General features: G+C 36.8%; 1 protein-coding gene across 1 annotated transcript in view; it reads left to right on the top strand.

Moving 5' to 3' along the window:
• The window catches only part of CEP112 (centrosomal protein 112kDa), a 174,732-nt gene that overhangs the window by 51,195 nt on the left and 99,045 nt on the right, over positions 1–24,492 (top strand). The window contains exons 15-16 of the mRNA XM_010578736.1: positions 14,798–14,933; positions 18,223–18,330. Of these exons, the coding sequence (XP_010577038.1) occupies positions 14,798–14,933; positions 18,223–18,330 (244 nt within the window). The remainder of the gene's footprint in view (positions 1–14,797; positions 14,934–18,222; positions 18,331–24,492) is intronic.

Genomic DNA, 24,492 nt, shown 5'->3' with positions numbered 1-24,492 from the left:
CCAGGTTCACTTCCATGTCCTATGGCACTCTGTTTCTGTTGTGCTTTTTAAAATTTATTTTCTTGATACAGGGTGTTGAAAATAATGTAGTGATTTCTAATATTAAATGATACATCACTCCTAATTTAAAATGGAAAACTTTTTAATTTTGGAGATAGCTTACTCTAATAATGAGTCTATACTACTCTATTGGTTGTTTTATAGCAGTGATTTGGGGTTAATTTTAAGATTAGTCATGGAATTAGTAATGCTAATAAGTAATTACTTTGTAATTGAATAGAAATAAAGATTAGCTTTCTTCTGTGTTTTTGTCTGGATGGAGACAGAAGTTGGCAGAATCATCAGGGTGGATTTGTGCTCCTGAAGATTAAAAATATTGTATTTACAGAAATATAGTGCCCTAGTCTAAGCCCAGCATATCTTCTGCTGGAAGATTGTTTCAGATTTCAACTCTGGTGCAAAACCTCTGAGTCTTGCATCTGTACATTTCTGATCACAGATGTGTTGGTACACAGGACTGTTAAGAACAGACTCACATGCCCAGTATAGAGGAACTGCTAATCCTGCAAGGCTGACTTTCTGGAAACCAAGCCGTTAATTTAGTACTGATGTTTCTGGACAATATTAAGATTTTACATGTGTGTGCTTACATATAATATATACGTAAGTAATACGTAACAAGCAGTAATATTTTTGTGTCAGAAATGGATGGCTTCCTTATGGCTTTTTTTTCCATTGCTGCAAAAATTAGTCCTTTTAACAATGTCTTGCTGTTAATATGAATTCATAAGATCTAATGTCTTATGTGAAGATGCTTTATTTTGCTGTATTTCTTCAACTATTTGCGGAATCAAATTAAGTTAATCAAACAAGCTATGGCAGACACAGTAAACCTTCAGAAAACAACCTTATCTTCCTTGAGATGGGTGATAATATAGTTCACCATCTTCAATAAAAATGATGCCTTGTGGAATTGCAGCTCAGAACCCAGTAGGTGCATCAGTGATTTCTCATAAACTACTTTGATCTGAATGCACTTTGATTCTGAAATGGCCACAGGATTATATCTTGAGTAGCTAGTCAGCTGCAAACACATAGAAAGGGAGGTAGCAGGCATTTTAGTGGGGTTTTTTATTATTATTATTATTATTATTATTATTATTTTTCCAGTAGTGTGACAGCAAACAGTGCTATTGCAGTTTCAAACGTATCCACACAGATGCATAATGAAAGTGATTTGAGATGTTGTGTGGAATAGTAAAATCCACATTTCTAAAAGTATCCTTCACTTCAAAAAAATAGCGTTGCCAGAGTTTTAATACTAAATAGGGGCTTACATAGTGTATGGAAGGGTTTTTTTTCTTCTTCTGAAGTTTGTGGTAGAAATATCTGTCAAAAACAAATCTGTTCCAAAAGAACTGCTCTAATACTCCTGACTATTGCTGGTGACTTGTAGATATAAATTTTATATTCAGTTTAGCAATGCATGTCATAGGTATTGCCTAATAGCAAAAGTCACTATAAGAAGTGCTCCAAGGGTTTTTCTAGAATGTCATTTAAACTGCATTTATAGAATAACAAAGTGTTCTTGAAAAGCTTCTGCATAATTACTTGAGGGGAAAGGTTGTTCCTCTAATCCCTTTAGTTTGGTTGCATAAAATGTGTCATGAGAGTGGGTTGCAAATAGGCTAAATCTCTGCAGTTCTTACCTCTTTTATTTTAAGTAGAAGAATAGGAAATAAAAAGGTATAGTTATATTACAATTTGTCACACTACAGACTGACTTGAATATAACAGAAAAAAAATTAAGGAAAAAAATCTGTACCCACGTGTTGCTGAAGAAATTACATGGAAGAGAAAGAAAAGGTCTTCCTGTCTTTGTACAACACTGTTATCCAGAGTAGCTCTCAACATGATCAGTTGTGTCTTGCTTTGTGACATTTGGACGCATATTTTTTAAAAATATTTATTTTGCCACTGCTAATATTTTATCCAATTCTTTCATAATTTTAATTTACTAGGCTGTAGGGAAATACTTCCCATTTTATTGAAGAATTGAAATATAGAAGCGTAGAGACTTGTGGCCATTTAGGGAACTGGAAATAGGCATGACCTTGATGTGGTGTAAAAATGAGCCTAGGACATGTATGTTAAAGGCTCTTTGACCATTTTTACTCTTACTTCCATTTCAGTGATTATCTTTGAAGCAACTTTGCTTACCTGATCTGCACTTGAGTAATGTTCCCAACAATTGTATTGTAGGTGGAGGATTTATGCACTTTTCCTAAAGACCTAACAAATGGCTCTTTTCCACAATAAATAATTGTGCTAAAAAATAAAATAAATTAAAAGGAAAAAAGGAGAAGAAAGTGCTTTCATTGTGATAGAAATTATGAGGTTAGACTGTAGTATTTATCATGTACCAATAATTTTATCAAGTTTAAAATGTTTCAGTGGTTGTGCTTCCTTCAGTTTGGACCTGCTCTGCACATTCTCTGTCTATGAAGATTCTGCTGTGTCTAAAAGTAGCAGGTTTTAGTAAATATCTGTCTTAACTACTAAAGAAAATGGCATCTAACTTGTTTTCATAAAAAGATGCAAACATTCTGAGCTGTTAATGCCTTAGTTTGACGTGTCAATCACAAATATTAAATTACATCTCTTTTCAACAGACGGTGCACTAAATACTGATCTCTGTTGATATTAGCACTCAAAATAAAGAAGCTGAACTCCAGGCCTCTGACTATAGAATTGTTTGAAAGCATATTGAAGGTTCTGTTTCCTTAAAAATAATACCTTTCCTTTTTTACTGTTTCTTTTGGTTCCAAAATAGCATTGTAAACTACAGACAACCGTCTTCCTAGTCATTGTGAAAATTTCAGAAATAATTATAGTAGTAATTTCATGAACCATCAGTGAGAGTGCATGTTCAATAAGGACCTTGGAGATGATAAGTATATATTATGTTCACAATTGACATATTCAGAATTTAATGTTAGCATGGTAGTCATAGCAATGATCCCAAAGGCTTCCTGTGGAAGTATCACAGTTGTGTGCCAGGCATTATTTGCAGCCAGCAGAAGTGCATATACTTTAAGGCTGGCCTCGTTTATTTGCTGACAGAGAAACTTAGAACATTGTTGCTTAAGATCAGAGGTAAAAATCTCTTCTATGATCCAAAGAAAGAGCAGAATGGGCACGTTCATTATTATATACTCCATCACTGTATGAGGTATAACTGCCAGCTTGACCTGCATCAAGGGGGATATCAGGTGTACAGGACGAAACGTTTGTTTTATAGCATTTAGTTTGAAGTCAATTTGTATGTTACTGGAATCAGAGAATCATTTAGGTTGGAAAAGACGCTTAAGTTTGAGTCCTACTGTAAACCATAAAATGTATTATTAGTAATAATATATTAAAAAATCTAAAGATGAAATATTAAAGAAGGGAGGATTTGATTGTATAAGTGAATAGTTATAGTTACAGGTTTTCTGAAGTGTGAATGCAGCTTATATTTGGAGCACCTCTGTTGTAATGTGGTTTGGGTTTTGCCACGTCATTCTGGAGTCCATAATAGCTTTATGACTGCTTAGATGTATAAAGTTTGTCTGTCTTGAGGTGGAGATTTTGGACTAAACTATAAACATACGTAAGAGCTGAGGCTGTTATCATCTGTCACCTGCGTGGAAGTGCAGATCCCCTTGCTGCTGTTGGCTTGTCAGGATAATGGTTGTGATGGTTCTCCCATACTGGAAATAATTACAGGATCTGATTTAATGCTTTTTGGTTTGCGTGTCTCATACACAAATGACTATTTCATTATGCTGCTGAAATATAGCTTTTCCGAGTTCTTATTCTTCTGTTCTGTAGTGTGATTGAAGGAAACAATTTTTAAAAAGTCATGTTAGGAGAAATGAAATGAACTGTTGCCTCTACAGGTGCAGACATTGTAACTGAACATTGAAGTGTCACACAATGTGTGCACAGTTAAATGCTTTGTAACATTCTTCCACTCAATCTTTGCCTTTTTTTTTTTTTTTTTTTAAACCTGCCTATGGAGCCAAATCTCAGCACTTTGCAAGTGGTGGTGATACAGAGCGAATGTTTAGCAGCTGGTTTATTGAAAGTCACTTAATAAAATTGTTTGTTTACATAAGAAACTAGCAACACCTCTTTTCTCCATTGCTTCTCTACCCTTCATCTGAACTTGTTTAAAACTGTTCTGGGAAAGAAAGAGGGGCTAAACTGTCCAGAAACTAGCAAAGCTGCTTCTATGTATTAGAAAAGTTGTATTTTTACAGCAGTTTGTAAAGCACTCATATACAGTTTTCACAGTATTTTGTGATTTGTTTTAGATGGTAGACCAAAACATTTCAAAGTCTTTTCAACCAAAGGCATGGTGTGAATGTGGTACATGTAGATGTTCAATAAAATACAGAAATGAAAATTATTTATGTTTATTTTCCCATATATACTTGTGTATGTGCACGTTTTCTCTGGGAATCAAGGAAAAGAAGCTGATTTCTCTTTCGGGATGGTGCTGTGGAGTTTCTTCACTATAGACTTACGAAGACGTATTTCATGGCTTTTCCTTATTCCCAATATGATAGCTGTGTCAGTTCTTTATACCTCCACATGCTGAGGTATTTCTAGAGGCTGTCAAGTGTGGTTCAGTGATACTAATTTATATTTTAAATTTCAGTTTTTGTGTGTAGTACAGTTGTTACTACTACAAGGTTTTGTCTCATAGAAAGTATCTGATAGAAATGCATTTGCACTTGTATTTACTAAAACAAGTTGGAGAAATGCAGTTTTGGGAAGGAAATAACAATTATTTTTTTTTTTACCAGTTACTCTTCTTAAAACCTTACTCATTTCTTATTCAAAGGGCTTCTACTTGTCATCTCTTACTATGGTCTGCCAGTCATTTGGTTATTCTGAATCATTTGTTCCCTACCTGACATCGTCACCAGATGTATGGAGCAACGGAACTGGAGCTCTTCTCAGGCTTGTCCTGAGGTTTTAAGCTTAGTACTGATACTTGTAAAGCCTGAGGAGAACAGCTTTGATGTCACACGTACTCAGAAGCAGAAGCTAGTGTCAGTACATTCTGCAAGAAGAAATCTAATTATAATTGTACTGCAACTTCAGCCTGAATCCCTGACAAAAGGGGTGCCTGGATTGCAGCTACACAGAGGTTCAGTACATTCCCATCTTCTCTCGTTTTTACTTCCACAGGGTTTCCATCTGGTCTGGACTCGGGTGCAGGGGAATGATTTGAGTTTATGTTATCCTGTTATGCTGCCCTGAGTATTTTTGGTGTGGTTTTTTTTGGTGGGGTTTTTTGGTTGTTTTTTTGTTTTGTTTTGTTGGGGGTTTTGGTTTTGGTTTTTTTTGTTTTGTTTTTTTGTTTTTGTTCTGAGACTGCTTGTCAGCCTCCAGCAGGCATTCTGCCTGGTGTTTTCCACAGTTCCACCTGTGTTGGTGAAATGGGGACAAGACAAAAATGGGAACAGGGTGAGATGGTCCTTTGCGGAATCTCTGTTCTACTTTTTCCTACAGCTGTGGCTGTGTAATGACTCATTTTCCACTGTATAGTTTTCTTTGATATACAAAGAGAAGGCCTGGATTTGTTTGGTCTGAAAGGCTCTTTTTGCTTTGTTCAGAATACATAAAAATACATCAAATTTTAGCACCAGAAGTTTTATGTAAGGGTCTTCTAGTCTTTGAGATTACTAATCTCTTGCAAAATTCCCATGGTGTTTATATAGTTTTTCTTTTCTCTGTAATATCATAAAAGGGACAATGTAAAATAAATGGGGGTACGTAACTTTGAGATAAATAAATGGTGTACATAATGCTTCTGAGCTAATAAAGAGGGAAACAAATAAAGGCAAGGATAGATAAATATGTGACGATAGATGGCAGGAGATAGAGTAAATACCAGTGAATATAATTTTATTTTGTTTTGCGGCTTACAGTTGCATAATTGTTGGATCCCAACATTTAAAAAAAAAAAAAAAGTTAAATTTGGACTTTTCAAAATATACAGAAATTAAATTTTTTTAAAACTGTGATTTACAGTGGATTTTGACAATTTGATTATACCAAACCCTTTGAGAACTTTATTTTTAAACAGCTTCTCCTTCAGAATACTATTGTATGGATTGTATTGTATAGACTTCTTGTAGCGGTGCATGTCATAAATGCCATTGCACACAGAAAAATACAACTGCGTGATAATCGTCAATACAATGATAAATAAATAAATGGAGTGACAGCTTTAACCGCAAATTGATTTTTTTATTCTTTTTTGCTTTCTTGCTCCTCCAAGTTGAATCCAGATTCTGAATAACTGCTCGTTGTTGTTAATATTTTTAGGATAATTGCTTAAGCGTAGCTGTTTTCCTGTAGTTAATTCCATTTTTCCTTGAAAATGAAGTACTTGTGTGTGGAGAAATTCTTGTAGGAATGGAAAAGCTATTACTATTTAAAGCCGGAAATAATTAAAGAAATATGAGAAGGCATTGTCTTTAATTCCAAATGTTGCAATAAAGAACATTGTTAAGAGTTTATACTCGTGTTCGTTGTAGTCATCATTCTCTTTTATTAAAATGTTTAGTGTTGTCTTGTTGTAATAGTTGCAATATGATGAAAAAAGCAAACTTTGTGATTTAAAACCAGTGGTAATGTTAAGTGGCTGAAAAGTTTGGATATAATTTTACTCTTTAAAACAGGGCTGTGTGTTTTTTGGTGGTGATTTTTTTTTTTTTTTCCCCCCCCTCCTCTAAGAATCAGTGGAAAAACAGCCAGCTGTTCTCCACTTGGTGCTCTGTTTGAGCATCTGAAACCTTTTAGAGCAAAACCAGTCAAAGTTTCCAGCATATTGTAAACATTCCTTTAGCCCCAGTGAACATGCTGACATAACCCTCACTCTAGGGGGCACAATGTAAAGTATCAACAGAGGACACAAAAATGTGGTAGCTTTATTTAATAGCCTCACTTAAAAGAAAAAATAAAGCATTCTGTTAACTATTTACAGCCTTTCATTTTCTTTCAGCAGTTTCTCTGGAGACCTACTGGCAATAATGAAATATGTATTTAAAGGAAAGCTCCATTTGTATGAAAAAAGTAACAGTTGATTTTTAATCCTTGTCTATGAGACCATTATATCCCCTAGGATGGTTATAGAGATACCATATGACAACATCTTAATGTTAGCAACTATGAAAATGCTTCGATATAATATCTAGCTGTATGAAAGAAAAGTATTGCTTTGAGGTGAACAGCATCAGTGTATCATGCACTTAGATTACCTGCTGTAAATTGCTATTCTAATAATTAACGTAGTTAAAGGCTGTAGATTTTGACCTCACTAAGTGAATATAAAAGTAGTTAATGCAAATGTCAGACTCGTTCCCTTATTATTCCCAAAGGCTTCCCTTTCACATTAGTGCATCTTTTAGATTCAGTGCAGTGTATTTCAAGACTATATAGTGATGAAAGGAGAAGAGCCTTCAGTTGGCTAAAGAAAGTCTAACAGATGATTGAATTTAATAACTGTTTTTTAATAAGCATGAAGAGTTTCAGGCTGTCACCTTTTTGGGGGTCAGTTAAAAACTATCTACAAAAATAGTACAGGGAATGACTGTTCTTGTTGTTGTTGTTGCCAGACGATTATGATTGCTAGACTTCAATTACACTTGGTAATCTTAAGTTTACTTTTTGCTTTTTATGTACTTTGTACAACTTTCCCTCAGCTTCATCAACAACACAACCAACCTTCATTGAGGAAATAAAGTTAATATTTCAAACAGTACTTTTATTGAAAAAAATAATGTGAAAATCCATGTCTACCTTACCAGCCTCTTAGAAAGAAGAAACTGATGAGCTGAGTAGATACTCATCATTCCTCAGTATTGAGTTACTATATTGTCCATTACAACATGGGTATTATTATTCTGAATCCTAAACTATAATAGTACAATTATTTTAGCCATAAAAATAGTTACCTTAAATATGTAGAATGACAGAATGAAGGCTGTATCCTTGTACCTCCTTGCATAGGCGAGTGATATAGTTGCTTTTTGGATTCTTTACTTGCTTAGTCAAAACTGGTATTTGGTGGTGTAGCCATCATTGTCTAAGGGTAGAATAGAAACAGGATTGGTGGGAAATAATTTATTTTATTAAAGGCTTTTTGACCCAGGATGTTTTTATCGGCACCTCTTTGAAATTATAAACCTGGCATGCTTTAAGCTGAAGTAATTAGTTAGATGTTTGATTTAGAATTCTGTTTTGGAGAAATTGGAGACAGTCTTAATACTGTTATTTCATCCTCGTGATCTTTCATTTGCCATCCACTGTCGGCTCTGTCACTCATAACGCATCTTGGGCTGTTCTTTGTTAGTGTGAAGTGACTCTTCTTGCCTGGCTCTCCTCCTCTGCCTGGTGATCTCTCCCATAGTTTGTCCTTCAGGTGCTTTATTTTATTTGTCCTCCAGCTTTCTGTGCCACAACACTGTTCTCTGATCCCTGTCTTTTCCTTCTTTGTACCTCTTCTCTGGGTATCTCATGAATCTATTTACTATATGTGCTGCTGACTTTCTGGTCCACCTTTTAATTACAGTCTTGTCTCATTTTATCTAAGCCATTATCTACACCTGTCTCTCTAATTCTCCCCTCCACGTTCTCCTTGTTGAGGTTTAGCTGTCATCTCAGCATGTAAAAGCCATGAGTATTAATCTCTGTTCTAATCCTCCTCTCTTGATAATGGAGTCTCTGTGGCCTTTCATATATGTGCTGTATCTAAATGTTGGAGACAGTTTCTGCAGCGTTGAGCAAAATTATAACATTTTCCTTTCCAGCCACATTTACAACGCTTGCCCAGCCTTTTAACCCACATCTCATTCATCATTTTGCCGTTGCTGTTTTTATTCTGTTTACATAGCAGCTAGCACAACAGTACCCTGTCATTATTATAATGAGAAATAGTTATAATAATTATTAGTGTGTTTAACCAATGTCTAGCTAATTTGTGAGCCATTAATTTTGAATGTAATGCATTATTCTTCTTATTTCACAGAAGTGTGATACTACACACGTGGAATATTATTTACTCTAAATTCATTAACGACTTTAAGTAGTGGTTTAGCTTGTTACTGTTATCTCATGATTTATTTAAAACATAAGTATATAGTTTAAAATAATAATTGTATCGTAAATATAATTCTTTGTTACAGCTTACTTGAAGGAATGCAGACCAGCTTTTTGATGTTAACGTCTCAAATTATGCAAACTGTAAACAATTTATAAGTGGATTCATGCTTTTTGTCATAAAGACGAGTTCATCTTGTACTTAAAATCGGGGAAAGAAAGATAAAATTGTTCGCTACTTTATATTTTTGGCTTTATTTCTTTGAAATGATGAAACAAGTTAGAATGCTTTCTAACAACTTCGAAATATTAAAGTGCCCAGGGACAGGATAGGGATGATGTTTTGAAGGCAATAAATATTTCAGCTTCACATTTCAGTCTTTCTTCTTCAGTCCTTTGATCTGGCTTTGGTTTAGTTATCATTCCGCTTGAATGACTTCACACTGTCTTTCTTCCTCTCCACACCAAAAAGAAGTGTTCTGCACATATTCCATATGTTTGGGCGTTCGCATTGTAGGAGAGCCCTCGTTGTTCCTCATTGTTTGCTGGTAACCATAGCTAAGATGGGTGCATTTAGGCCCAATATGTAATTTACACAGAAAGCTGTTACTTAGCTATCACTATTTGTTAAAAATAGAGCAGGAAAAGTAAAACTGTTTTTTGTGTATTCTAGAGAATTGGTATTACTCTGGAAGCATTTTTCTGTAACAATAAATAAACCAGTAACCCCTTCTTTCTACAAATACATGGTACTTTAGGCCTTAATACATTATTTATGTAGCCTGCATTCTAGAAATTAAATTAGAGAGCCTGTTTGCTGGGGGTTTTTTTTGGTGGTTATCACACCCAGCTAAAAAGTGGTGTGGTGGATCTTGCATTTGGCTCTAAATGGATAAACCGCTGCATTCATGTGGGGCCCTGCCAGTATTGGGACACCTCCACGTGAGAGTCTCTCTGGGATCAGGAGCAGGATTGTGGGTCCCCTTACATTTCCGTATACAAAATCTTATATATGTGTCCATATACTGGATGGGTACTCATGTGTCTGTAGCTTATACACAAAAGATATAGAATCATAGAACTTCCTGAATTATGCTTTTGCATGGGAAGATTGTGTATGTTTTGATGAAGGTTATGTTTTTAGCAACTCAGTAATGCTGTGTATTATGTTGTTTAGTGAGTTGTGTTCTCCTTTGGGAACATGCGTTTATATAGGTTTTTTCAAATCTAAACCGACTATATAAATGGTGATAACTGATTTTGTTTCAACACAGATTAGTAAAAGAGTAAATTTTTTTTATTTCTTTTGTCAACAAACAAAAAAGGAAGCTGTTTAGAAACAAACCCAGCAATATCCTTTTTCAGGTGCCTTCCAGCAAGCGAATAGTTTGCAGTTTGGAAGGTAGTGAAGCAATTTTTTCTCAGAAGTATTACTATCTGGGGAGGAGAGGAAGGAATGGGCAAAGACTTGTGTAAGTACAGCAAATCTAAATACATAGGATCAGCGCATATACATCATGTGGGATCATCAGGGTAATCAGCAGGAGAGCCTGGCCTTTCCGAGAAGAGCTCAGCTCCATCAGCAGGACTGAAGGCTCAGCCGTTACTCTGCTTTTCCCATACCTCAACCTTTTGCAGCAAGATTAATTTCTATCTACAGGCATAAACCCAAAGTCATACTAACCTGTGATAGACTTAGACAAGAGATGAAGCCTCTCCCTCTTGTGGAGTCCATCAGAATCTAAGTTCCAGAAGCTTATTCAGTGGCAAAATGTATCCTTACCATAGAAATTCCTTGCTCTGCTTTTGTGCTCCGGTACAGTTGGGAAGCAGTGGTCTGTTTGGAGATGAGTGGGTTTTCACTGCTGCCAGCAGTATGTGAAAACCTGGCAAAGAATTCGCATATTCATGAATTAAAGCGTGGTATACTTTTTATAAGAAAACATCAGGACTTTCATGATACAGTTATTTTTCATACCATTGAAAAGCTTTCCACACCCAGGGAGCTTGTGTGCGGATTTGCTAATGGGATGTAAAACTCGCTGTCCACAGGAGTTGTCCACGTGTAGCTCACAGAGGTACACACTTTGGACATGTGTATGCTTACATGCAGTCTAAAATGTTTTCATTTGAGGAGGCTGAGACCAAGACAGGTGTATCTCCTGCTCTCGTTCGCTGTTGGTCAGCCCTTCCTTTTGTACAGGGAAGGGTGACAACCCTGCAGGTGACAATGCTGGTTCATACTATATTTGCTGGGACATCTTGGGTTTATTTAACCTCTCCTGTAAATCACTGGATTGCCCCGTGTTTTCATTAACTTGACTTGCAATGCTATAATGTCTTACTGTGTTTAGTTGTTACCTCTTGGAAGACATTTTACTAAGCAAGGAAAATATTTATGATTAAGCATGAAGAGGAAGTATGTAAGATGTTTATATTTTCCATTTATCAGTACACTTCAGAGTGCTGCTTTCTGAAATTGCAATTCTGGACTTCATAGTCAACTTTCACTGAGATGGTTTGTGCTGTGTAAGATTGCTAATTCTGTTGCTATATCCTTTATACGCTGAAACAAGGGGAATTTGCTGCTTTTTAAATTGGGGCTGAAGACTAAATTCACCCTATTTTTATACTCAAGCCGGCTCAGCTTTAGGGGATTTAAGTGATGTAATTGTATTGTATTCAGCCCCACAACTAGTCCGACTGAAAAAAATAATCTTCAAAGTGAATATTTTAGTGCTTCATGCAAGGCACATTGCTCAGTGTCTTGGGAAAAAAAAAGTAAAGCTTTTCTTATATTTGTGAACCGTGGTCCATTGTTGTACAGGTTTTCTAAGCTTCTGTACAAATCTTAACTGCACAAAAAGTAGAGAGAGCTGGCTCCCTCATCCTTAAAAAATGAAGTTTTATTCCTGCTTATAATGAGATGTTGCATTTATTCATGGGATTAAGTCCTTAAAAGAAAGGAAGGTGCATAAAACCAGGTTTCTAAAAGTTTACATCATAATATTTCAAAATAAAAGTATATTCCTCAGGAAGAAGATGCATACATTTGGAGGCTCGCTAGCGCAAGGACTGACATCTTGTCCTTTTATGTTTGGATTTGTTGCATTTCCATCCAACTGGACCAAAAATGTTGGTCCAGTGTCTCTTGACACTTATCAGTGTGGATATGTTTGAATAAGCTTCGGGTTTTGGTTTTGTTTCCAGTGTGGAGTGGAAGTATTAGATGTATTTTGCGGGGAGGGAGATTTGTTACCCAGTGCCCATAACTGAATTAAGGATCTTTGGGAGGAGAAGTTGAGGTTTTCCCCTCTCAGTGTTTCCTCCAAGGTAGCACGTGTGGATAGCGGTCCGCTGGTGAACTGTGCTGCTGCGGGGCTCTCGTCTTCTCTTTCAGGGTGTTGAGCCATCCGTAGGTCTCAGGAGATAGTTCAGCCTCTTACATATTTTCTGGGAACTACTGGTAGATTTTGTTGTGGGAGAGGGGAACGACATGCTCACTGTAATTCAATATCAAACAGCTATTAACTTTAAAAGTTCTATATTCAGCAAGCTCCCTAGTATGGGGGTTTCAGGGGGGTAATTGAGCCAAATGTCTTTGCAGCTAGAGCCAATGCATAACTAACTCATCAGACAGTTCATATCAATTTTAGCCCTGGAGGCATCCTTGGTGTGCCCATTCTGCGAAATGGCTGAGGGTTTTTGTACTTGCAATTTTGATCTTTTGGATCCTTTGTAGGTAGAAATTTAAATCCTAAATGGTCTTTTTGCCAGTTGAATTTAGAGAGGGAAAAAGTGTTGATTTTGGTGGTGTTGGGTTTTTGCGTGATTTATTTTTTTTTTGTTTTTTTTTTTTATTGTCTCGTAACTGAATGGAGAATATGGTAACTTAGATTAATATACAGATATGCTTCCCCCTCAAAGGAGTTTAGAAAATGGAATTGCTGAGGCAGTAGAAGTAAAGCATATCTGTGTAGGTGTGATGGATGCTCTCTAGCCAATCTGAAGAAAATTTGCACACAGTCTTTTATGAACACAGAACCAAAAACCCCAAACAATTATCACCAAAAATGTGATACAGGATTTTGTTCTATTTTGCTCCAGTTTCTGCTGGGTAAGAAAGGTATTTTCCTTCTTCTGTAGCGAAAATAGCAGTCTCCTTATGTCTCAATTATTCCATCAGCTGTGAGTAAGGCACCAAAATAAAATATTTTTTAAAAAATCTGCATAATGAAAAAACTATAAAAGTAAACAGTAATATACTTAGGGCTTGTGGCATTTCTTTGATCTCTTTGCTAATAGAATTACCCTGCTCTCCTACACTGCAAACAGACGCTTTGTGAAGATGTAGGATTATGTTCTTTGTCCCATTGTCGAAGTCTGGTATGAAAACCACAGAAGAGGATGTGAATACTGTAACTTTGGGCTTGGCAGCTTCCTGACCTTTATAAAAGGCTTGCTCAGTGCAGTAATAGCTAGTTCAGTGCTGGCAAGGTGACAGACTAGATGAATTAGCTGGTCTTTTCCGTCTCTTATGTGTCAGATTCTTTGTTTTATATGGAAATAATTTCTGTCAAAATGGGAAATTTATCATGAGGTACTTCCTCTGCCTGTAAAATGAAATGTCAGCCACAGGTCTGTTTGAATGTGTCTTCTGTTACAAACCACTGGTGGAGCCAGCTTTGTCCATTGATACCACCATTGTGTTCCCCTGTGTTTCAACACAAAGTCAGGCAACGCCACTGACCTGCAATAATAACAACGTGTAATAGAAAGCAACGCTGCCTGATTGTCTTCCATGTGAGGAATCATATCAAAATTTCTTCAATATTTAGAGGTTATCAGGTTTTTTCTCTGTGATGTGTCAATATGGTGGATGTGTCTGTTTCAGCTCTGTGTGTGTATATATATGTGCATCTATGTACATAAAATGTTATGACATGCATTATTATTGATATACTATGATGTCTTAAGAAACCCAAACCAATTTCTATGTATGTATTGACTTTGGTATGTCAAATAGTATAGGCCGTTAATATGAAATATCTTTGTGTAAAGATTTAACATCTGTCATTACTTTAAAAGCTGAATAGATATTACAGCATTATGGGTTTCTAATAGATTAAGAAGGTACCATATGTCACGCATTACCCTGCTTTGCATTTTCATATATGTCAAGCAGTGAATAATCCTGCATATTGTCTAGGCAAGGATGGCACTGGGATAAATTTTTTGTTTGGTTTTTTTTTTAGTGGGAGAAGATGATGGTGCTAAAAGGAATTCATTTAAATATTGAGGGGGGCAATATACTTTTAAAGGTGAGATTAAAAAAGGGGGTTATATGGTGCGTCGTGAACCATTCAAGTCAATGCAGACTTTGAAGATGGAGGTATTGTTGTAAGCTATGAACACGGTGTTTAGGCGTGCGAAATTCAATAAGAGAAAGCGAAAATAACTCTAGCCTTCTATTCCCTTCTTCAAAGTATTGCTAAGGGAAGTTTGGCAGAAGCTGGGACAGGAAATTGAAATCTGAATACTATTTTAAACTGATAGGGTTAAAGGCCTCTCTTTTACACTAGCACACTTGTTCTTTTATTTGATACTTGAACTCTGAAAATTTTCTGTGACTTTCTAGGGAGAAGGAGGAGCAGCTGACTCGGGTGACAGAGGTACAGAGGCTGCAGGCCCAGCAGGCAGATGCTGCCCTGGAGGAGTTTAAGCGGCAGGTGGAGCTGAACTCAGAAAAAGTCTATGCTGAAATGAAACAGCAGGTGAGAAGGTCACAATGCCAGCCTTTCTGAAACTCTGTCTCAGTAGGATAGCATATTCTGATCTTATAATGCCAGAAACATGCTTCACTTGAGAGTGCTACATCAAAATCTTTCACAATGTAGTGTCTTTGCTAGCAAGTCAAAAAGGGACGTTAGCAGTTGTTTCATCTTTCTAACAAAGCCAGAATTGTCATTGTTATAAAGATATCTGCGGTTATGATACTGATTAGGGATTTTTCAGGAGTGAGAGTATAAAGTGTTAGTTTATACACCCCTATGGAACAACGTTTGTAATTTTCCACTTAAATGTGTGTCTCTTCCTACTCTTTTCGGATCGACTCTGTCTTCCGTTAATGAGGTCTTGTAATCAGTTGGAGCCTAAACAGGGGCAGAGCCATTGTGGCTGCTGGCATTCATGTGCAGAGGACAGAACAATCCAGTTTTCTGTCCCTGAAAATTAGTAGCGGGAATTTATGTAAAAGATTTTAGTGTCTTAAATTTCTTATGGAGCAAACAATAGTTAAACTGTTGTCCCTGGGATTTTACAAATCCAGTACAGTGAGTGAAATAAGGAACAAGTGACAGGTGATCAAAAAGAAGGGGTGAGAAGGGAGTATTTCCTTAACTTGCTCATGTGGTTGAAATGTCTCTACATATTTCAAGCTTGTAATTCTACCTGACCATATACTTTCCAGCCTCAACTATCATAACCAAACCTTGCTGTTGACAGCAGGATGCTGCAATTTGATATTGTAATGGATTTCTAAGGAGGTTGGCTTATAACTTAACAAATTATCTTTTTGTTGTTCTCCTGAAGTTTTTTTTCTGAATATCTTCAACAAAAGTGAGAAATTAAGTAAGGCATTGCTGATATTTTTAAGACCCGTGCAGACAGCAAATAATAGAATTTGGAAATAAAAAAGCAAGAACAAACTTATAAAAGCAAGATTTGTTCTGCAGACTAGACCCATGAGGGCAATACGGCATATCCTGCAATTTTAATCTGACATTTTCTGTGCTGTGAGACTCTTCTCCAACTTCTTCACGATGTCTTAAAATAATATCTTATTTCTGCTCCAAAAGGGATATAGTCTAATTCTAGAAAGACTAATAATAGTTTCATTCACTTAAAAAACCCCAGCAAACAAGACCATTCCAAAACAAAAAAATGTGCAAAAGAATTTGGAAAACTTGAAGTCAATTTTCATTTAAAAATGACTGCAAATTTCTTTTAGAATATTGCTGCGTTCTGGGAAATTTTGAAAATAAATTTTGCTGTCCTCCAAGAATCAGCCATGGGTTTGTTGTGTCCCTACTTGCATGCTAAAATATAGAAATAGTAAATGATATTGTACGATTGAGCAGTACTGTTCTACAGGAACCAAAGTTCAAGGAAATACATCAAAGAAACACTGCTGAAGCTGTCTTCATAGCTTTGTCCGTTCTCATTTCTTCTGCACGCACATACTCTTTAGATAAATCACCTGTTAGATTGTAACATATTGGAAAATTCTATTTTTTCTGGTTAGGTAGAATGTATTACTTACAAAACAAAAACTGTAGTAGCTATAGCAACACTGTGCTTTTAACTACACTAGAAATGTTGGGCTTCTAAAACCATTTTTTGGTGTGTGGTAAAGTTAATTATGGACATAAGTAGCATGGGGTCTGGCATGTTCCGTTCTTGTAATCAATATTTGATTCATTAGTTTGGCTCTGTGGTATCTTTTTGCCATCTGCTTCCTATTTTGTCAAGCTTGTGATTTTTAAGAGTCACCTGATGCCCACTGATGGGCAAGCGGTACATTTTTAACTATAAGACCTGCATTTTTTTTCTAATAGTAACTAGCAAAAAGAGAAACAATAAATAGACTATGTCATGGTACTTTAGATCTAGTGTTTCCTGGGTTTGGCAAATGATGATCAAGAGCCCTTAGTGCGCTTGTAGGAAATCTATGAATGTGACCTAACAAGTAAAGCGCAAAAGCCAGTAGAGTTAAAGCATCTTTGCATATGTTTTTACTATTTCACTTTTTAGAATGTTTTCATTCTCTTAAAAATAAAAATCCTTAAATAAAGTAACAAGATCTTTTATTTTTCTGGGTTTTATTGAGCTGAGTAAAAGATGGCTATGAACATACAACTTGAGTAAGTTTGGAGGCAGAAGAAATTATTCATAAAATATTCATTGAAGTCCCTTTTCATAATAGCACATAGTAGCAGTGAGGTTCAAGAGCTACTGGAGGGATAACTTGTTCCTTTCTGTTCTATTTTTCCGCTTTCTATCTGGCCAACTATTGCTAGTCCTATATCTTCCTCTCTTGCTGCAGTATTTTCCAATAAAATGCTTTTCCCACTCCGAGTACTGCCTTTTCTCCTCTTTCCTTGCCTTAGAAGTGATGTCCAGGCTGCTTGGCAAAGAGATCTGTTGAAGACAGAGCACTCCCTTAGGCCAAACAGGATTTTGGCTTGTGTTTCAGGAATTCACGTGTTTCTTCTTTCGGTACAGCAGATGGACTTGTGGCAGCACTGGTCCTCCTGACAGCTACACCCCTATTCTCTCTCTCTCTCTCTCTCTTTTTTTTTAAGGAAGGCAGTTTATTCACTGCTTGTGTTGGGACCTAGATCTAAAAGTAATTGATGAGTACGCACTGCAGCGTAGTACTATATATATATATATATATATATATTCCCCTGGAAACATGCCTGCTGTACAGCTAACAGTTGTGCGTTTGATACAAAAGCCTTTGTTAATTGAGTTATGAAATTGCTTCCTTGATGCTGTGTGCTGGAATCTGTGGGACTCATTATTCATAGGTGATGACTATCTTCAGAGAACTTTACTTGCAGCCAAATAATTCTCTTTTAAGTTATTTTACTGATTTAATGTAAACTTACTTTAAATATGTAGTTTGTGCACTGGCTCATACATGATTTCCCTTGAATTTCCACAGGCAATTTTTGAGTGAAATATATTTGAGTCTTAAATATGTCTAGAAAAATATTCACTTAATTTTGATGGGATGTTCACCACTATTGAGTGAAAAACTGAGCCAATACTTTGTAATCAGGGAGTGGCATGGCATAGGTGATCACTGTATCCTTAAGTAACTAATAATCCTGTAGTGACTGAATATTAATTTTCACTACATACAAATAGTGTAGTTATCATTCTCAGCAGGTTATATTCACCTCTTTGATGGTTTGCAAACAACTGTAGAAACGTCAGACTGTTTCAAGCTATGCCTTTTTAAAAAAAATTAAACATTCCCTTTCTTTTACCATGTAGATGGAAAAGGTTGAAGCAGATCTAAGCAGATCAAAATCGCTCCGGGAAAAGCAATCCAAAGAATTCTCCTGGCAATTGGAAGAGCTCAAGCAAAGATACGAGCAACAGGTCAGTCGGTTTGCTCTTTCAGGTGGAAGGGAGGAGGGACATCCTTTCATGCATCTTTTCCCATTCTCGCTGTGCATTGCTGTTCTTTGTATAAAGACAAAATTTATAGGTATGCAGAGTTTACACAATGGGGGATTGAGGGGGAAGAGTCTATATAGAAAATATTTTTGTTTCCTCTTTGCAATCCTTTGTACCTCTGACTCTTTCAAATTGTTTCCCAGGCTTACAGGTGGCAACACCTATTTTCATAACGGCTCGATGAAATTATTTAATGCGTTATCTGTTTTTCTTCTTGTCAAGAAACAGCGTTTTATTCTTTTTATCATTTTTAACATGGGGAGTGTTCGTATGAATGCTTGTTTTGGCCCACTGATAGTGATTTTCTTTATTGTAATGTAATTTCAGGGTTGGGAAACATTCAGGAAACATTTGGGTGGAGACAAGAAACTTGAGTTCAGTAGTGTTGTGAAGTGTAAAGGGAAAAAACAGAAATAGAAGTAGAGAAGTTATTGCATGATGTTGGCTTGAGAGCTACGCAGCTGAAACAGTCCATCAAACACTTGCATAAGGTGGTCCTGAAAGGTTGTCATGAAACTGAAGTGGCATCTGTTTAGTAACACCTGTTAAAGGATTGAAAATTTTTTTCTGGTTACTTTATAGCAATCATACAGTTAGTCCATAAGCTTGAAGTTCTCTCTTATCAATGTTGCATGGATATAAGTTTACATTTCCACCAGGGAATGTGATTTAATTTCTGTTTATCTTCTGTGCTGGTAAGAGGATGAAATACTGCAGTTGGCTTGTGGTACGAGATCTGCTCTGGTCTGTCTGGAAGGGGCTTTTTCAAGTAATTAAGGAACAAGATCACTTTGGTAGGTGTTGAGAGAGACCTTTGCCTGTGCTTGGGCAAAACACAATAGTGTGTTTTGTGCGTGGCTCTGAATAGAAGAGAGTTTGTTGGTTCAGATCAAAGTATTTTCCTTATCCTCACTCAGAATTGTCGACATTACTAATTGGGTTGCCATCTGACAAAGGGTGAGAAGCTGTCCTGTGTAATACTGAGATACGTCTATGCAGGTGTTTTGTTCAACTGGGTGATTTTATTTATGATTCTTGTATTTAATGATTCAGGAATAGTCTGGGTTGCAGAGATACTGGGGGTTTTGTTTCATGCTTGCATTAAGGGTGAGGAAGTTTGACATGTCAGTTAAAGGACATACTGGAGGGAGGACGAGGGAAAGTGTTGGAGTTAGTTGAGCATCCGCTTGAAGGTGGAATTTTTTATGGAATCTTACGTTCACGTCATTTTAGTGGTATGGTTGGTTCACTTTTTTCTTTACAGTTCTGATAATTTGTGGAGCATCTTTAAAGTCTAAAGTAAGCATTTATTCAAAGATTTTGTTCCCAGGTTTAGGAAGACGATCTATACAGATAGATACTAATCTGCAGTTCGCCACATGTTATGACATTCCTGTTCCTACCTACAAATGGTAATTTTTGCTTTCAGTGTACATGGTAAGAGTTACCAAGCCATAGGTACAATCTTCTGCCAAATACTTGCCCGGATTTGTGCACTAAAGGCAAATGATAATGCCTAGTAGTGTCACAGTTTGGTTTTTATTTGCTTTCTTGTATCATCATGCCTATTACATTCAGACCTTCTGGAGATTGGACAAAAAAAACACCAAACCAAGAAATGAATGTGATAGTTAAAACTCTTTTGGTGAATCTTTTTACATTGGTATTCTGTAACAATGTCGATATTGTGGTAAACATCAGTGTAAGCGTTTTCCACTAAGAGGAGGTGTTTACTGCTTCACTTCTATTTTATTTAAGATAGCTACTTTTTACTCTAAGAAAGAACAGTGATATTTTATGAAACGTTACTGAAACCCAAGGAAAGGGTTTCAGCACTAAACAGCTAAACAATGAGAGCCTCAGAATAATTTTTGGAAGAATTCTGTTTATGCCCTTTTTAAAAATTTATTTCTCTTCAGACTTCAATTGGAGTGTTCTTTGAAAGCTTGCGAACATGAAAAATATGTGACCCTGCAGATTGCAATGGGTTATCATTGTAAACAACATTCTTTTTGTATTGTCATTTCTGCAGTACAAAGCTCCTTCAGCCCAGCCACAGAGCAATATGAGCTCAGTTCTTCCACTCTTAAAATTTCCTTTCAGTAGTTCCAACTTCTGTTTCTCTGTACTACTCTCTATTTATGCTTCAGGACTTCTAAACCATTTTTAAAGCAGACTTTACCTTGCCTTGTTTTACCGCATATTTCTTTGGTTGTTACTTGGGGAGGAATAGACTGATTTAAACTGTTTAAATAGAGCAGTAAATTAGAATTGGTTGTGCATTTCAGCACGGCTCTAGCAGACTTCCAGTTGGGAAGTAGACACCCAACCAAAAAACCAGATACTTTAGCTATGTGAGAACTGTAGTAATTGCTTTGAGATGTTCTGCCTCAAGTCTCTGAATCTAGTTGTCAAATGGAATTTTATACACAAAGGGAAGGCAAATTGACCTTCAGATTAGGTTGACATGGTGAGTGGCAGAGGTAGCACTGACAGCATACTGGACAATTCAGTTGCCCATAAATTTAATCAAGATGGTAATGAAGAACCAAATGAACTGATGTGTTATCCAGTTCTCCAATCTGAGAAACATCTTGGAAGTGTAGGGACTTGAGAGCTGTGGTTATACCTCTCTGCTTTATATGAATGGTTGCCTGTGCTTCACAGGACCCTCCTTGAATATTGATTTCAAAGAGACTGCTGGTGTGAACATGGACCATTGGTTGTGGGGCTGAAAGATTGCTCTGCCTGCAGATTGGACATACAGATTTATTAAATATTGATATTTATCTAATATGTATATCAATAAACCTGATATATATTCATATATATAATTTTTATTTTCCTTGAAAAAGAATTATGACAAAAACCATACAAAACTATGGCAGTTAATGCTTTGTTAACTTTTCAAATGCATTGGAATCCATTAATAAAGCAAAGAAGAAATTTCGGATCTTGCAGTGTTTGGTTTCAGCTGTCAGGTGTCACTCCTGGTTCCAGCTTCATCTGATTCAGTGCCACTTTCTTTTGAAGTATCCACTGAGAACACTGTTAGAGAGAAACTGGTGGCTTTTTTTTCTTTAAATATACTTTAGCTCAACTTTGTTCTACTTGCAGCTGTTAGATTTGAAAGTATATTTTGAAGAAAAAAATAACTCCAGCAGCACCACAGTTCCTATCTGCTGGGAGCAGCTGCTTTCGGCACTTCAAAGCCAGTGGACACCACAGCGAAGGCCTCAGCCTTTCCTGCCTTTGAAATGGTTGCAGTATCTATAGTCGGGCTTTATGGCACCGTCAGCACAGGAAAAAAGGTTGTTTGGTTTTTTGCACCCCCTCTCTTTTTTCTTTTTTTTTTTTTTTTTTTTTCCTACTTTCTAATTACATCCTCAGTTTAGCTCAAAATACCTGGGAAGTGTTCCTGCTGAAATCATTTTCCACAAGCCCAAATGTTTGAAAGAGCACGTGCCCAAACTTTTCAATAATGGATTTTAGGCAGGCAAATTCGACAAAGTTAATGAATTTGCTTTTCTCCCCCATATCCATGTCTGTTGGGCACTTTCGGAGAGCACGTCTCCTGGGGCGAGCCGTGGTACCACGGCACAGCACTCATGGTGGAACAGGGCATCACACAGGGCCGAGTATGTACTCACCTTCATGTCAAGCAGATTTTCATAAATTGTCATGAATGGAACACTTTCAGTGAACTTTTGGAGAGCTTAATGTTTAAATGGTATTAGCTTGTCCTTTTTTTAAAAAAAATACAATAATAGATCACTATGATCACTGTTACACCCATTTTTTGTTATAAATATTGGCTGAAGTGCTGTGACTGAGTGAATGTGAAAAAAATGAGATGCAAGATTAGTAAGAGAGCCAAAGTCTATGAAATGTCATTTTCCTAGCAGGGAGAACGCACTATGAAAAAGTGGATGAATTACTGTGATAGCAGGATGGTGTGACTTGCTGAGTTATGGACACACTGTCTGAAATTAGATGCCAACCTGGATGTATAAATAAGCCTTTTGTTTTGGTTCATCTTTTCTTTAATGGTGTTTATTCCATTTTACAATAATAATTATTCATGCTTCCATAGCAAAGTGGAAAGCTATTACGTGATAGCTGAAGAATCTCCCCGTATCTCAGGAAATCCTTTCTTGTGACATTTATTGTTGGGTTCTGACTTCTGTAAAACTCATGAAGGAATAATTAGAGTTGTCGTCTTGTCCTATTTAGCCAAATAGGGAAGAAACAGGACACTTTCAGAAATGTTTTATTGGGTATTTAACAAGATCACTTTGAGATGATGTTAAAGATGAGAGAAATAGTCTACACTTTTAAGTCTGGAGCAAGACAAGGGTGTGGCTGAGCTTAAATATGCCTTTTATATTAAAGAAAGAGAGGTAAAGTGCAGAATGGTTAAAAGTGAAAAAAGCATGGCTGTAATCTTACCTGCCAGCAGCAAGGACAAGTATCCAAGGTAGTGTTAGGAAATTGTTCTTATTTTAGCAGTGTGCTGGAGCAGAGGAAGATATTATTAGGAGGAGAGGAAGAATATTATTTAGGTCTTTCTGTATGTCTTTTCTTTTATAACTTTCTAGTGAGGTTACTTTAAAGAAAAGAGTGGGGTTATCTTGGGTAAAATATTAATTTTATAATCACAACCATTGTTTTTATACCTAAGTGCGTATATTTAACAACAAACATCGTGTTCAGTGCTAGCTTAATGTTAGGGTTCCAAGCACAATCTCGTGCTCAGTTGCTTAAAAATATTCTAAAGTGTTATTTAGATTAACATTTAATGGTTGGGCATCTCCCCTGATAATTTTTATCTGTTTTACTTTGTGCCAAGAGATTTTACTAGTGTTTGGATTATCAAGGGTGAGATGACGTTGTTTTGCTTTTGCTTAAAATTGGAGTGATAATTCCTTGAAATGCTGAAGGCAGGGTATTTTTGACCTGAGTGTGTTTTTAACTGAAGGTAGGATATTTCTGACCTGGGTGTGTTTTTTATTTTTTCCCTTGAAGATCTACTCAGGTGTATTTAGGTAATAAACATTGCTTAATTCAGATATTCAAGAGTTCAGCAGCTAAATGTTCTGAAGAGTCTCGCTGAGAATTTCCATGTCCTCTCTGGTAAATGGAGCCAGGACAGTTTGTGTATGAAAGCGTGGTGTAAAGGCTGTGACCTCGAGAGAGACGGGAAAATACAGTGTAGGTAAGGAACAGAGGCATTAAACCAAGAAACTGCTGTGACTTGGGAATGGGGCTTGGAAAGGAAGCTCCTCAGGGAAAGTAAGTACTGTCCGTGAAAAGAATTTGTGAGTGGCTGTGAAAAGCCCATGCAATGGAGCCTAGAGGTATTTAGGCTGAGAAATGTCATTTAGTCCCATGGATCAGGAGCACTGAAGAGCCAAGTCCTGCAGAAGGGGTCAGCTGGAGATGGGACATGGGCTGAAGGGTCCACTGAACATGAGTGGGGTCTCCAGGAGCCAGCCTTCCTTATTACCTCCTGCTTTAACCATGGCCACTCTGCCTTTCTGAGGTAGGAAGTAGGGAGGATAGATGCTGCTTCTACGCTAGATGCCTTGACTTTACAGTCCTATCGTGTCTATTTGGCATACTACTTTTAGCTCAATTGATCTTCCAGCTGGTAGTCTTGTCTTCAGAACTACTACAAACATCATCAGTCCTATCGTGAGACACAGTCACCGTATGTGCACCTTAAACTCTGACTCCAGTGTCATGCTCAAGCCTTCAGAGACCTTCAGCTGGACACACTAACAGAGATAACAAGCTTAACATTCAGCTTGCTTTGTCCCCGTACCTTTTCTTGGTTAGAGTTCCTGCCACCACACTTATGTCCTAGCTTTTCTGCTGTCCACATTCTTCCTTTTCTGTTTCTTCTAGCTTCTTTTTGACCGCTTTGTTACCCACGCGAGCGAAGAAAACATTTGCAAAGACGTGCTTGAAATACGGTATTCCTCAGACAGACCAATGTTCCAGGCGTTTCTTAGCTGTACTTTAAACAGTCCAGTTATATTCAGAGATTCACGATCCATTTTTAGTATGCTGGTTTAGTTATAA

Source organism: Haliaeetus leucocephalus, unplaced genomic scaffold (assembly GCF_000737465.1).
Source record: "Haliaeetus leucocephalus isolate CR32 unplaced genomic scaffold, Haliaeetus_leucocephalus-4.0 Scaffold646, whole genome shotgun sequence".
In the NCBI taxonomy this organism is placed as follows: Eukaryota; Metazoa; Chordata; class Aves; order Accipitriformes; family Accipitridae; genus Haliaeetus; species Haliaeetus leucocephalus.
This window is presented reverse-complemented; position numbering and strand designations above follow the sequence as displayed.